The 16665-nt window shown below is 41.2% G+C and overlaps 1 protein-coding gene across 1 annotated transcript; it reads left to right on the forward strand.

Annotated features, from left to right (window-relative positions):
* The first annotated feature begins 339 nt into the window (after positions 1–339).
* gfpt2 (glutamine-fructose-6-phosphate transaminase 2) lies at positions 340–16380 on the forward strand. The gene is made up of 19 exons (XM_083980188.1): positions 340–461; positions 1636–1743; positions 2512–2619; positions 2910–3035; positions 3874–3932; positions 5093–5227; positions 6316–6377; positions 8229–8308; positions 11259–11376; positions 11537–11700; positions 11953–12048; positions 12656–12753; positions 12909–13029; positions 13197–13354; positions 13611–13725; positions 13912–14039; positions 14159–14326; positions 14602–14763; positions 15542–16380. The coding sequence occupies exons 1-19, from the start codon at positions 455–457 to the stop codon at positions 15584–15586; spliced, it is 2058 nt and encodes a 685-aa protein (XP_083836314.1). The 5' UTR covers positions 340–454; the 3' UTR covers positions 15587–16380.
* Positions 16381–16665: the final 285 nt, after the last annotated feature.

Here is a 16665-nt window from a genome sequence, read left to right on the forward strand (position 1 = left end):
AGTGTTACATAAATAAAATTTGATTGATATGTGGAAACAACCCATGGCAAGGAGCCAAACCTTCACCAAATAAATGATCAAAGAGAGAAGTGAGTGGCAGCTGAAAATCACTGTTTACACAGGTCAGACGTGGCTGAAACATGCAAAAGGTGAACCATCATCTCTTGTTTTGTGTCACAAAACATCCATCTAGGTGAGATGAGGTGGGGTATACAGTACACCTGTGAGGCAGCAGCATAGTGTTAACAGCACAGGAGGGAGAGGCGACCGTGAAAGAGGAGGAGAAGGAGAAGGAGAAGGAGGAGGGACCCACACCGTTTAAATGCACAGTGGGAGTGTGCTTGAGTTGCTCTGGATTTCACTCAGGAGAAGCACAAGCATCATTCCAGTCGGGGGAACTTACAAGTTGTTTTCTCACAGAAACAGACACGACAGCTACGGCAAAGCTTGAGCCATGTGTGGTAAGATTTGCTTTTCATATTTCTTTTTAAGCGTCTTGCAAGGATCTGAGCGTACCCCTAACGAAAAGAGTCAGTGCCCAGTAACAGCGATGTTGTGGTGTGGAGCTTCAGCGATGAAGGGCGAAATTTGTAAAGTTGTGACATCATATAATTGTTCATATGTAATTTTCGTGATTTTGATGCAGATTTATTGGACACGTGGATTCTGAAGCGCAACAGTTGGATACATCCTGGTTTCTGCTCTGTGTGGATTCCTGAAGCGTTTTACGCACAACTGCTACGTGTCAGTGTTTTCATGCGCGGGTGTAGACAACAAGACAAGCAGGTCATACCAGTTACTGGTTTAAAAAAAGATCTAAGGGATGAGTTACAACTTTGCACTCATGACGTGACTCCTCCATCCTCTCTAATTAACCATATACAATTTGAACCGATTAGAGCGTTTTCCAAACTCACGTGTAGCACTCTCGCAATTACAGCAGCTCAAGAGTAAATCTTTAACAGTCCTCACGTCTGCAAGGAGGAGGTCATGGTTGTTCTACCGCAGCCTGCCTACCTGGCTGCTCCAACACTGCGCGCAATGTGCGTCCGTCAATGACCAGCTGTGTGCCTGCGGGAGGAGAGCTGCCCAGGAACATTCCTGCACACACACACACACACACACACACACACACACACACACACACACACACACACACACACACACACACACACACACACACACACACACACACACAGAGAGAGAGGGAGAAGAAGCTGGAGAAGTAGGCAACACATACTGTATGTGTGCAACACGGCCTTCCCAGCAGGCTCACACTGTAAACAAAGTTATTTTGAATTAATACATTAATATATCCTGAGGCTTTAAATGAAATCTTGTTGTGTCTGATTTGTGATTGTGCCTGTTGTATTTTCTTGTCTCTACATGGTAAATACATTACACAAGGAACGAAACAAGCAATTAAAATAACTGAGCTGGAAGCAAACAACCAACAAATGTATATTAATGTCACCATATGGCTTAGTTAGATTACACAACTTATCCTTAAACACATCATGATGATATCTATGAACAGAAATTAAAAGGGCTGTGCTTTCGGAGACGTATAAAACATCGGTGCCAGCAGCATCTCAGAGGATTCAAGTTGTGTTTCTCCTTCTCCCTCTCTGAAAGGAATCTTTGCCTACCTGAATTACCAAGTGCCTCGCACCAGAAAGGAGATATTTGAGACGCTGGTGAAGGGACTGCAGAGACTGGAGTACAGAGGGTACGATTCAGCAGGTGAGGCACTAAGCTCCACAGAGTTGCCACACACACACACACACACACACACACACACATACACACACACATACACACACTCATATTGCTCCTTGGCATCACCTGTGTGTCATGTCCTCAGAATTAAATCCAGGCAACATTTCACAGGATTTAAAGTTTAATGAAAAGCAATTAACCAGAGATAAATTGCAGAGTTGAACATGTCCACCCTGATTCTTTTACCTTCGAATTAGTACTTTAACTACTTACCACAGGATAAAATATCTAACTGGTATTACAGGTGAACAGGTACTTGTAGAGTGAGATGTCACATAGTACACAGCACACACACAGCACACACACGGACGCCCACATGCACTTTCTACTGTATTTGTTCATCCTATTTGAGCAGGATGAAGCAACAAAAAATAAGAGGTCTTTTCATGAGTGTTAAACCATGTGTCCTACACACACACACGCACACACACACACACACCCAGTGATATTGGTCTTTCTGTAGGAGAGAGGACGCTCGTTGACATAAAACACTCCCTGCGCCTGGACGTGAGAACTTCCAAAGATAGTTTGAAATCAAAATACAAACACGCACAATGAATGACACATCAGATATGAATCTATGAAATCACATGTCACTTTGATCACCTCATAACTAACATCCCAGATATCCTCTTGGTGATACAATGAGAACTATTGTACTATTGTGTGTTACATTATACAAAAGTATGTGTATTTTTTGTGTGTAATTCCTAGCCCACTGTTTCTCTGTAGGTATTGCTGTAGATGGCCCCAACAAGAATACCTCTGACCTCAATAGCACCGCTATCTGCTTGATCAAGAAGAAGGGGAAGGTCAAGGCTCTGGATGAGGAGCTCTACCGTGAGTTTATGCACATTTTACCACATATTTTATGACCACTTTTTCTTGTTTTGTTAATCCGTATTAAAACACAATATTATTATAATCACACATCTTAAAAACAAATTCTGGTCATTGGTATTTCAAAATCACACCATCTTCTGTATCTTATTCTGAATTAATCTCAATATTTGAGCAAAATTCTCCAGAACTTCACCCCTCCCCTGGACATTTCACATTTTCTGTCATTAAAATGCCCTGCAGTCTGTTACCATCAGTAAACTGGTTGTTGTTGTGTTTTCCTTGTTCAGAGAAAGACACACTGGACCTGGACGCGCAGCTGTGCTCACACTTTGGCCTTGCTCACACTCGCTGGGCCACACATGGAGAGCCAAGTGCTGTCAACAGCCACCCTCATCGCTCTGACAAGGATAATGGTAATATGTGCTGATGTACTTATATACATGCTGCCACATTTTCACATAGAGTTTACAAATGCACTTAACATCCATGCTCAGGTAACTATAAATCCATGCAAAGCACACTGCAGTAATACAAATAGCTTCAATAACACACATTAGCTTTATTTCATAATCATTCAGCCACTAAAGCAGCAGCACAGGTAGTGGTGCTGAGCTGGGTTGACGTATGCACACAAAAGGTGGGCTGTCATTGCTCGCAGTACAGGTGTCAACACTGTTTATACCTTTGTATCTAAGTAGCTTATTTGTATTCGAACCATTACTTTCCTGCCTGGCATCTTTTTGTCATTTGAGTGCCATTTTCAAAGGCGTGTCGCGTAAAGTCCAAAGTGTGTGAGTTCATATCACAGGGAAAATAACTCCAAAGCCAATTGACTTTGTTTGTTCTGTTTTATGGGTGGTTTGCTATCTTAAGTTATGGTCAGTTGTTTCTAAGTTATTGTTAAGATAATGTGTCATTTAATGTCTTTATAGCCCTTTTGGTCGCCATGCCCTGCACTGTTTTTAATGATTTTTCCTCTATATTATTTGAGTTGCATAATTTTTCTTCATTCTTTAAAGTTTAGATAACAGCAACCTGCTAGACCTGCAGGTTTACCTTAATATGTCATTGTCAGGGTCTATCGATGAGACGGTGACTGTTCTACTATTAGTTCATAAAAATTTTACTGGTGTGTAAATGCAAAAGAGTATCATCAGGGGAGAACATACAATGTGTTTTATTACAGTTTAACTAAGACAAACTTTTGACCTGTAGCATCTCGATCTAACCTTTTCACTCTCACTTTCTCAGAGTTTGTTGTCATCCACAATGGGATCATTACCAACTACAAAGAGCTGAAGGAGTACCTGGTAAGTCATCCAGCCAGTGGGAATTCATGTTGGACAAACAACTAAGTCACAGGGCAGTGACATTTCCGAGCCTGCCATTCAGGTTAAAGCTAGTTCTAAAGTTAAAGGCACTTATATTATTTTTACGCCACAAGTCAGAAAGACTCTGGCCAGGTATGTCGTATTGTTTCTCTCAGCCCATTGTTGAGAATTGGTTGACCTGCCGACTTTGGACTAATGCAAATTTTTGGCCGCTGCATAGGTAACCACTGCAGGCAAATGAACACTACATTATTACAACCTGTTTTTTGACTGGAATTTATTAACTAGTTGAAAACTTGTTTTAAAGGGACAATGAGGAGTTTTGGAAAAGCGAAGCGTTTTCACACTACATTTATGAGCCTCCGCGCGCACCGTACATTTCTTTGACCGGCGCAAGACGGACTCATGTTTTCATTCATCAATAATTAAAGTCAGAGGTTCAAAGAGGTTCACATACCACCGTAGTTCCGACCATAAACGGTGGTTCGGCGGCGTTATTCTCATAACTCACCACGAAGGAAACGCTGGTCGGCTCGACCAGCATTTCCGCCACCACTAATAATTACAAAATAACGATAGAGACAAAACGATATATTTATCAAAAATGGGCCCATTAACAAGTGTGGGTAGCGGAGATTCATCCACATTAACGTGAGACTTTTTTATAACCGAATAGAAACTCCTCGTTGTCCCTTTAAACATTCCGCAATAACCATGACTTAGACACACAAGAAATGATGTAGGGATTGCATATCTTTGTTGATGGAGGAAGTTAACAAAACTATAAAAAGCTTGAATTAACTTTTTTTTTTAAAATTAAAATAGCTCAACCTTTGGCTGACTGCAAAATGATCTTAAACTATATTGTTGCCCATAAAACAATTAGTGTAAAATCACGATTAGTGTTTGTTATCATCAGTTCAACAAATGACGCACTGAAGTACTTAACTGGTCACATGAGGATTTTCATATAATCAAGTGGATAATCTGTTACACCTTTACACTGATATGACACTCTACATACTCAGCACATTTCTTGCTGTTTAAACATAATTTCACATTTATATTTCCTTCAGTCAGTTACCTTCTGCTCGGACCTCCTCAGTGTGTTGATATAAACTGTCTCTCGCTGTTCTCAGATCACCAAAGGGTATGAGTTTGAGTCAGAAACGGACACAGAGGTGATCCCCAAGCTGATCAAATACGTTTACGACAACCGAGAGAGTGACAGCATCACCTTCTCCAAGCTGGTGGAGAGGGTTATTCAGCAGCTGGTGAGTCGCTCACACAACACAACAACACCCTCACACACAGACAGACACACATGCTTTATTTCAGCACAAGGGGTTGTTGTGATACTAAGCTTCCTTTTCCAGCAACACTGTAAGAACTTATGTCTTCATTTCTATTTTTTCCACCATCGGTGAGACACAACACTGTTTTTTTGTGGCTTTTTTGCTTCAGCTCTGTCTGCTAGGAGATGGAAAGTTTTATTACTTTGCTTCCTGGTAACTATGAAGGGCAGCATCGTGTAGCGTTAGTGTCATAATGTGTCATTGACTGGTCATACACACACACAGACTCTCACGCATACAGAATTCATTTAAGCAACTGCTTAAATTCCCTGTCCTGTAAAACACAGCACACCATCACAAAAAACAGTCCCCATGGCAACCACCCTAACAGCATCACAAGTGACATCATCACTCATAGAGAGCAATTTCTTTTTTTTCTTTTTTTTTTTTTGGCGTGAGATGGAGCGAGCCTCCCTTTTCCATTATGTGACTCTCATGCTCCAAAGCTTCACACTTTTCTGTTCACACAAACAGAGGAGGCAGAAGCAGCCATTTTGCATTTGGAGTAATGGGAACCAGATAGTTAGACCCACTAACAGCCCCACAACCATGACGCCCTCCCCTCAGCTCTCCCCCAGCCCCACACACACGCAGACTCTCACACAAACACACACACACCCAGTTCTGCTTCTAGTAACCACCACAGGCAGCATTTCAGTCGGTGCTTTCGAAATACAGCTGACGTTATACAATAGAGGTCTTATTTCTTTTAACCCCCCCACCCCACATCAATACCCCACTAACTCTCCCACAACACTCTCCCACAACCCCACCGCAACTACCAAGCCCCCACAGGGCTAAAAGAAACATTTGCTTGTGTTCAGGAAACGTTTCTCTTACACACACAAACACACTCTTTCTACGAATCCGTGGGTTACTTTACCTTCACAAATTCTTTTACGTTCTGAAACAGTTTTTCCTCACAACCTCATTTGACCCCGACGCATTTTCACTCTTTCATCATGCTAATGTAAACGCTGTGCCTCCTCTGCTTCCATCTGTCTCAGGAGGGGGCATTCGCTCTGGTGTTTAAAAGCCGTCATTTCCCTGGAGAGGCTGTGGCAACCAGGTTTGTATACACTCCCAAACACACACACACACACACACATTGGCATTTAACTTCATTCTATGGACCAATATCTGTGGTGTGATTCAAGACTCATTGGAAATGACTCATCCCAGTCACAACCAGTAATACCAAATATGATTTACTCATTGCGTCTTATCTTAGCTTACGTCCATTACATGACATGTTATGGTCTCTGGTATGTGCTGACGATAATGGCTGTTCTTTCATGTGCGTGTGTGTGTGGACATAAATTCCCGTCCAGCTGTGTGTGTCAGTCCTATGTGCGTCTTGAGAGAGGAGCAGAGGTTGAATTCAGGTTCCCTCTCTCCCTCCTGGGCCTCTGGCCTCCGGGCTGCCGGCCCTACACCTCCTTTTCTGTGACTCATTAACAGAGAGACGAGAGAGTTTCCTGTTTCAGCTCCGGGAAGTGCAGCTGCCAGCAAGACTCCTGGTTAATCGCTTCTCATCATTTTATTTGACTTTATACCTTTCCTGGTTCACTGAGCCGTCATGGATCAGGGGAAAGGGAGATTGCTGGGGCAAGGGAGTGAAGGGAGTAAGAGAGAGAGAGAGAGAGAGAGAGAAAGGACAAAGGCCGATGGGCAGCAGAACGGCGCCAGATGAGCAGACAGGTTGCTTGGCAGTGCCAGCGTTGGAGAAGCTGCCTCCTGGCACACCCTCTGTTAAGGTCATGAAACTGTGGCGTATCAGCCGTTTTATGTGCCTGTTGTTTTTAAAGAGATGATTCTGAGAGCTGATATCTGTGCTGCTCGGCTTTGGCAAACTCAGTGTAGTTTTGTGGTTAATATGTTGAGCAGTCAGCATTGTCTTCCAGGACGGAGGGATGGAGGAATGTTTGTAATTATGTAGCGATGCTTGTCAGCACCCACCCTTTGTTGTCAAGGATCAACCTCTCGGCAGGACTTTTACCCTCTTCTCCTCCTTTTACTTTTCCTGCTCTTACTTCCCATTCTGCTGGTTTCCCTTCTTCTTTCTCTTTCCACCACCTGGTCTTTCTCTTACTTACTCTTACTCTTTCTTTCATCCCTTCTTCTCATCTCTCCCTCCCTCAGGGTAAATATTGTATTGGATAGCGACCACATGTTTCTGTTTGCAAGCTTCCCTTATTCAGCCCCACACCCCTTAAAACAACCAGCGCTCTTACGTCAGTGCAGCCGAGCCCCAGAGAGAAAGACGGGATCCAGACGGAGAAAGAAAAGAAAAAAGGAGAGGCCTTCAGTTTCTCAAGAGTCAGTGTCACAATAATTTTTGTTTTTGCCATACTGTTTGCAATGTGGTCACAGGATAAGTGTTTTAATGGTTTCGTCTATTTTAACGTTAGTCTCCTCACACACCCCTCTGTCACCTGCCAAACCTACGTGTGGTTGTTGCACCTTCACAACCAGTAGGGGAAGTCCACGTGGACTCGATGGCCAATAAGGGAAGTAGTGACTCAGTCCAGGATCTATGAGCAAATCGTAGAGGGATGTAGATGAAGGGAGGATCAGTTTGCCTGTCAAGCCTTCACAATTAAAGGGTTTAGGAGAGACTTGGAATAAGTATGAGGATATCTGAGCTCCTGTCTGTACAGGTAGTGAAGTGTAAAATATACAGTATATGTATATATATATATGAGAGAGAGAGTGCCAGGAGTGTTTTGTTTGGAATAATACAGCAGGAGAGGATGCCAGGTTGTCTCAACATTCATATTTACACAAAACATCACATGACATTGTGTATCTGACATGGATGTGCATCTACCAAACCTAATCCCTAATCCACATTCCCTCTCACCTCTCCCTCCCTCCATCCGTCTCCTCCTCCCTACCTGCTTCATTCTTGTCCCGGCAGGAGAGGAAGTCCGCTGCTCATTGGTGTGCGAAGTGAGCATGAGCTGCCAACTGAAAAGATCCCCATCCAGTACAACAGTGGTGAGCTCTGTTCCTCTTCTTGTCTGATACTCCAACTGTTACAGTTTTATTGGTCAAGAAAATTTGCATCACATTTAATGTAACAAGCTTCTTTGTTTTACATAGAAAGCAACAAACATATTTTTTATCTAAAAGGATATGAAGAAAATACAAATGCATGTTTTCATTTCATTTCATTTCATTTTGATTTATTCCATTCATGGTATACATTCTACATATGGTTGCACACAGTATTTACATAATGTACACATTGTCACCATGAATGAAAAGGAGCAGGATGAAGAAAACTTATACCTGCCCCTCTCTGTTCTTATAATTACATTAGCTTACCTCAACACCAATAGTATACTCTATTTCAAAATATTAAAGATGATGAAACATAGTAGTGACAAGAAAACAAACAAAATAGCAGTGGACACCACTCGTCTATCTTTTCCCCTTCTTTTTCTCTTTCTCCTTCTTCTTTTTTGTAGATGCTTGTCTTTTCTTTTTTAAACATTTTCTTAAACTGAGACATACTTGTACAACTTTTCAGTTCCTTGCTTTGTGAATGCCATAGTTTTACACCTGCAACAGAAATACACATTTGTTTTAAGCTTAGCCTTGCAAATGTATGTTTAAAATCAAGCTTCAGTCTGTTGTCCGCTTCCTCCAGTTTGAACAAGTTTTGTAAATGTTCTGGTAATGATCTGTTCTTTGCTTTAAACATTATTTTTAAGGTCTGACATTCTATTATATCGGCCACTTTCAACAAACCTGCATGTTAGATCTTAACTGACCACCCTGTACCTTATGAAGTGCTGCAATACTTTCCCACTGTTTGAGGACTCATTACTTTGCAAGAGGTAGTCAACTATATTGAGGTATGGGAAACAAAAATACTTTTAAACCCATAGTGGATAAATCAAGCACAAGTCTGTCAAAACCTTCTGACTTCTACAACCTCTCAGTTTAAAACTCCCAGTCCCAAACCCAATCCTTCCCACTGAAGCTTTAAAACAACTAAATGGGTCATGATTATGTACTTTAATTCAAGGAAAACAAAACAATTCCTTAAAACAGCCAGGCACTGTAGACTTGAGCAAACTGAAATGGGATTAAATATTTGTGGGGGCTTATTTTAGCAACTGATATGATGCCCTAGTGAGTATTTACAGCTGCAGAATGTGACGTTGACCCCAAATAAACTAGTGTCTAAACTATATCAGGCTTTGTTTACATGGGAATACTATTGTTGGTTTTGATCTGTTCATTGATTTTTTTTCCTAAATATTTTATATCAGACTCATCCTTGTGATGATGTGCAAAAAGATGTGCAAAAGTCAGAATGAACCTACAGTATGACACTATTTTTAACACTAATTTCGCAAGATATTCAAGAGGATAAGTTAAAAACTCTCATTTTGCACACACTCGACTTCACCACAGCTCCTCAAATGTTCAGAGGCCTCACATACTAAACCTTATGTAAATACAGAGCAAGAGCTTTAAACATGTCTCCAGTCAAGGGAGCATTTTGTCTTCCTCTTCCCACTGAATTACAGTGAAATGCCCCAAAAGAAATCCACTCTGACTCTGTCAAACTGATTCTCTTGGCTAACTGTGGCAGATATACAAGATGTTATGTTGCTCTGTTTTTTTTGTTTTTTTTTATTACGCAAGGATTCTTTGAAAAATGTTTCTTAGAAAGACATTTTTCCTAATGTGTTGCCAGGGACTTCTGTGTCTTCTCTGTGTAGTTTTGAATAGTAAAATCAAGTTTACTTCCTTGAGAAGACTATACTTCCTACTCTCACAACTCCCAGGAGAAAAAAGTAGTTTGTTAAAGCAGAAGTGAGTGATATATTTGTGTTAATATAAGTCTTAAATAGTTATATCTTCCGACAGCAATCACTTACATAGAGTGTTTGGACCGAAACACGGGTCTGTCAGTCCCTCTGCTCTGCTCTGAGCCGAGGAGAAAACATTTATCGTATCCTACAGTTTTTATCCAATGAGGAGAGAGAACGGCATGCAGGGCTGTGTGTGCAGCCAAGGAACGCCGTGAATGTGGCGACGTAGGGACGATGACTGTTATGGTGCGTTCAAGGAAACTCGTATTTTTCCGACCGTGAAGTCGTATCAGTTCGATCTGGTACGAGTTCACCGGTCGGAAGTTACGAGTGGCCGTTATAGTGACTTTCACTGGTAAAACAGGTCGGAAAAACACGAGTGGGTTGCCTGGAACGCTACAAAGTCGTAAGTTGTGACTTGAAGCTGTAATTTACGATTTCAAAAGCCTGCCTGGAACGCAGCATTAGCGAAAACGACCGGACCACTTACTTCTGCTTTAAGGAGGGAGTTTACGTGTTTAGAGTTATCATGTTCCAATTAAATCATTTAGTTGCTTCTTTATTTCTACGGGGCACAGGACTGTGACTTCACTGTCTTATCACTTCAAATTGTATGGCTATTAATGGTTGAAGTTAGTCCAAAGTCCAAAGCAGTTAGGTGTTTTGGAAACTGGAAACCAAACTGGGTGCGTCGCTGTAATGACTGAAAAAAAATCTTTCAACTCTGTCCCTCATTTTCCCCCACATTTTATATACTGACGAAAATCTCTATCATCACACACCCTTTGTTGTTGTGAACACCACAGCAAAGTCACTAAATGAGACCTTGTTTGGTTGTGTGTCATGCCAGTGTTATTGTGAACTCAAGAGAGCCCATTTGTTAATATGGATCATTTTGAATAGTTATTTCTGATATGTTGGCTCAGATGTTCCACATAAAAACTTTCACATCAAATCAGAGTTTCACAACAGGACAAAACCTCTTCCCACTGCCAGGGCCTGACTACATCTTGAGGTTGAAAGAAAGAATTCAAATGATGAGAACATCTTGAGTGTTTTATTCACTCAAAGTCACTTTATGGCCTCTGACCCTTGACCTCTGACCTCCGACCTTGCAGGTCATGTAAAGGAGGGACTCCAGGAGAAGAACAGCCATAACCGGCCTGACTGCTCCAACGCCATCAACTCTGTTGGAGATGGGAGGGCTGTGGAGTATTACTTTGCCTCTGATGCCAGGTAGAAAACCATTTGTCTCTCTGCTTCGTGCCGTGTCACTCAATTCTTATTTTACATATTATTAAACTCATCTACCTCCTCCTTCTGTCTTGCTACCATAGCATTCAAAAAAGAATCATTGCATGCTCATCTCTCAAGTATTTCTCCACTCTGCCTACAGTGCCATCATTGAGCACACCAACAAGGTGTTGTACATGGAGGATGATGACATCGCCGTGGTCACTGGGGGGACACTCTCCATCCACCGGGTGAACCGGCAGGCCGGTGAGGACCCCATCAGGGCCATCCAGACCCTCCAGATGGAGCTGCAGCAGATCATGAAAGGTCAGATAATGATTAAAAAGACCATTCTGGCATCATTGCTTTATTTTTGTTTGGTGTACAGATGTAGTTTATCTGTAAAGGAAATTATTGCAAAATATATGAGCACAATATCACATACAAACTATGCTGGTGTTGCTACATAAAGTACGTGTGGCAGATTTGTGTTTGCTCGCCCTCTGCTGGCTGAAGAAGTGAAAGAAATCCCAGCCTTTTTCAGTTTACCAGCTCATCTGTTTCTCCCTTTCCTTGCAGGCGACTTTGATGCCTTCATGCAGAAGGAGATCTTTGAGCAGCCGGAGTCAGTAGTCAACACTATGAGGGGCCGGATTTGTTTTGACAGCAACACAGGTGACCAGCGACCTTATAACCTTTCCTGCTTTCAAAGTTTAAGGATGTAATCGGATGCATGAGCAGCTCCCTGATCCCTTGAATCAGTAGCAGGCACTTATTAATCCTACGCACACAGGATCTGCTGTTTGTTTAGTAGAGTCTGTGTCACCATTGTCTGTTTGAACTTTGAATTTCGAAAGACAAACTTAACTGCAGACAAATAGTATTCACACCACAAGCTGTCATCCATAACTTTCACCTTCATAACAAAATAATCACCATTAGCACAACAGTACAATATGATCAGGTGGAATAATCTCAGATGCCTTTGTTTGTTTATTTATTTTCACATATCAAAGTTAAAAAAGATATAACATATAAAATCCAAAACAATGTGAAGGGGAATGCCAAAAAACCCTCCAGGGGCTTGTAGGGTGGCTTTCTCCGACTACAGTTCTAAGCTAATGAGCATACATTTGTGAGGCACAAAAGTCGTTCATACATAATAAATACAAACATGGTAATTTGTAATTTGTTGTAATTTGTTTATAAAATAATATAACAACTAACATGTATCATCATCATGCATGAAATTAACAGTATAATGTAACTGTCCTTTCCTCAGTGGTTCTCGGTGGACTGAAAGACCACCTGAAAGAAGTCAAACGCTGCAGACGGCTTATCATGATTGGCTGTGGCACCAGCTTCCACGCTGCAGTAGCTGTGAGTATAGCTGTTCGCTATACTGTAGAAATTACAGCAAGAAGGATGATGATGATTTGTGTTAAAGAATTCAAGTTCAAATCAGATGAAAACAATAAATTGCTCCTTGTATTGAGAGTGGTGACGATGATGATTTTTGTTTTCACACTTCTTAGACCAGACAGATCCTCGAGGAGCTGACGGAGCTGCCTGTCATGGTGGAGCTGGCAAGTGATTTCCTGGACCGTAACACCCCTGTTTTCAGAGACGATGTTTGCTTCTTCATCAGTCAGTCAGGTGAATAACACACAGCCTATCAGACAGGACAAAAAAAATGTTCACACAATCAGATTATGGGGGAAAAAAGAATATCATCCTCTTTTAAATGTCTCTTCCAAAAGTGGCCTCGTTGTGCTGTCACTGTGCATGGTAAGCATATCCGCTCATTCCCTCTGCTTCCTCAGGAGAGACGGCAGACACCTTGATGGCGCTGCGCTACTGCAAGGAGCGTGGTGCTCTGACAGTTGGTATAACCAACACTGTGGGCAGCTCCATTTGCAGAGAAACAGACTGTGGAGTCCACATAAATGCTGGGCCTGAGATCGGAGTGGCGAGCACCAAGGTACAGTTTATCCTATACACCTAATATGTTTATTCAAAAGACCTTTTACAGACAGAAAAATGTCAAACGGACATTTTTTTAATACTTCATATAAGCTGTAATGTATTAGAAATCAATTTGATGATACAATTCTCCTTGCTGCGGGCTGCCTGACAATATACAGTAGAGCTGCATTATTTGCTAGATATGTTCATCTTCCTGCCAGACTTCTCAGCACAGCTTATATGTTAGTGTTTGTTGTGTGCGTGTGACGCAGGCCTACACCAGTCAGTTTGTTGCCCTCATCATGTTCGGCCTGATGACGAGTGAGGACAGGCTCTCCCTGCAGAAGAGAAGACTGGAGATCATCAGCGGCCTCAAGGTGCTACCAGGTTGGTGCCACAACAAAACAAAGATACATCACAGAGACAATTTGGTCTCAGGGTTAGCACATAGCATCTTTGAATGTACTGTAGAAATACAAATGCACATATAAATACTAAATCTGTGAAACCTGTGCACTTGTACTTCCACCACCAAATGACTTTGGCCTCTACTCCCACTTTTTCTAATTCTAGAGCTGATAAAGAAAGTGTTGTCTCTGGATAAGAAGATCAAGACTATTGCCAATGAAATGTATCAGCAGAGGTCTCTCCTGGTCATGGGCCGAGGTTACAACTATGCCACGTGTCTAGAGGGGGCGCTGGTGAGTTGAAAATGCCAAGTGGTCTGTCAAAAAAACTGCAATTCACTCGTCTGGTTCACAAAATATAAGGAAAGAGAAGAAGGAAAAAAAACAGTTTTTCCCTTTTTATTCCAATGCAGAAAATCAAGGAGATCACGTACATGCACTCGGAGGGCATCCTGGCTGGGGAGCTGAAACACGGTCCCCTGGCACTCATTGACAAAAACATGCCGGTCATCATGATCGTCATGAGAGACGCCTGCTACATTAAGTGCCAGAATGCTCTGCAGCAAGTTACTGCCAGATCGGTATGTCCTGGAAAAACACATTTTAATTGACTTGCAGGCAAAATAACACAAACATTACATATAGTGGGCATGAAGGTGTGACACAATAGTACATCCATCTTTACATCTACTAACAACCCATTCAAGGATGAGTCTGGTATACAATTCTTAGACAAATTCAATGAATGGATCAAAACCCACAAAGTATATTCTCACAGTCAGTTCCCTAACTCCTGAAATCCATAATAAATGATGACATTAAATTGACCGACTAATGTTAATGTTCTTGCCATCAGGGTCGGCCCATCATCCTCTGTTGTCAGGACGACCCTGAGGTGACTAAGAATGCCTACCAGACCATCGAGCTGCCACAAACTGTGGACTGTCTGCAGGGCATCCTCAGTGTCATTCCCCTGCAGCTCCTGTCGTTCCACTTGGCCGTCCTGAGAGGATATGACGTAAGTAGTCGACACAGTTTTCACTCAGTCCAGCTATGAAAATTCTCAGTATATATGAGTCCAACAGTAATAGAGTTGCTGACTGAGTGCTTTTTATCTATTATAAAATCAGTGAGATGTGTGACAGTGAGATACTTTGCATTATATCTAGCATCCTAATACTGCACCTTTCATTGGTTTCATTTCATTGACCTGAACTGAACTATCTATCATGTGATTTTCATAGTGTATATACGTATATACACTCATCAATATACCCAGACATTTATAGCCATATTAATTGTGTTCACGTAACCACACCCAACACTAAGACAAAACTATATAACTGATTAAATACACAATATCTGATAAAAAAATGTATTGCATTATAGTTTGTGCATACCAGTTTAGACAGGGACTGTGTTTTAATAGGACACAATTATGGCATACATAATTACTTTCCACCTGTTTTAGGTGTTCCTTATTGTAAGGACAGGGATGGGTGATTCAGGTTTTACAGTAATAAAAAAAAAAGATTGTCACATCAACATGACAGCAGGGAGATTCTGCCATTGTTGGTTCATTTATTTAGACTGTAGATTTACACTTGTTTTAGTCTAAAAGGGAGGTTCATGTTCCTTGGTGAATTGGCAATATATGGTGCCAATTCATGACATAGCAAATCTCTGCCATAGTGCTGCTGAGCCATTCCACCTTACAGTAATAAAGTGTAATGTATTACGTAAACATGTTAAGTCCAGCCATTACACGTTGGTTTAACACGTTGCGTTTTTTGCAGGTTGACTGTCCCAGAAACTTGGCCAAATCTGTGACTGTGGAATAAACGCAGCTCTCAAAGCACCAAAGAGGAAGGAGGAGTCTTGAAGATTTACAGTGCAATTGAACATTCAGTATGTTTGTGTGTGTGTGTGTATGTGTGTGTAAATGTGTGAATGTGTGGTGGGACTGGGGCAAAGAAGGGCCTGTGTTAGAGTGTGTGTGGATAACGGTGTAAATGAGAGAGTGTGACTGATGAAAGAGAATGGTATATGGTACAATGCCTTTTTTGGGAAAAAAGAATAAGAAATGTGAAGTCTGACCAATACACTGCTGAGGAAGTGCCGGTGCCACTGAGGCCTTGCGGAACAATCTATGAAATCAACACTCATCCAAAGCAATATGCTGTGCCTTCTTCTAATCTCACCTTGAGCCAAAAACACACAAAGGACACAGCAGAAAAACATTGATATTAAGTGTTTACAGTTGTGCAATATGGGGACCAAATGTGCATTATGAATGTAGGCTACACAAATCATCAATGAAATGATTCATTCTTTTCCTGTTTTATGAATTTCTTATATCAATTGGGGGGCTTCTGTTGCACAATGGGAAATGTAGGAATTACACCGTTTTATTTCAGAGTTCTTTGAGATATGTAAATCTAATTTTATATATTCCATGCCATGACTGTGCCTGATGGGCTATTAACCCATAACATTAGTAATTCTGAAGCTATTAAGTACGTTAATTTCTCTAATTTAACATTGTTACTTGATAATTTTTTACACATTCCTGCTTTATTGTTTAATTTTAATTTAAAATTTGTATATTCTGTTTAACAGAATTGCAGTTTCAAAAGTCAGTTCATGGTAGAACAAGTACCTTTACTCCCACACTCTCCAGCATTTCCATAGGCCTACATGAATTATTTAAAGAACTGTCAGGCAGCAAAATATTATGTACCACAACATTTAATAATACTTCTGTTTTGATGGCTATATTTGTATGGGTTTATAGTAATTATAATATTCTGTATTTATCTGATTTTTGTTTTATAGGGGCTAAAGAGAGGGTTTGATTTTATATCTGTGACTATGGTCCAATTTTGTATGTTTTATAGACATAGGTACTATAAATCAATAA

This window comes from Trachurus trachurus (genome assembly GCF_905171665.1).
Source record: "Trachurus trachurus genome assembly, chromosome: 10".
In the NCBI taxonomy this organism is placed as follows: Eukaryota; Metazoa; Chordata; class Actinopteri; order Carangiformes; family Carangidae; genus Trachurus; species Trachurus trachurus.

Coding starts and splice junctions, on each gene's coding strand:
- gfpt2 (XM_083980188.1), top strand. Junction 5,228..6,315: donor AGAGGGTTATTCAGCAGCTG/GTGAGTCGCTCA, acceptor CATCTGTCTCAG/GAGGGGGCATTCGCTCTGGT. Junction 8,309..11,258: donor CCCCATCCAGTACAACAGTG/GTGAGCTCTGTT, acceptor CCGACCTTGCAG/GTCATGTAAAGGAGGGACTC.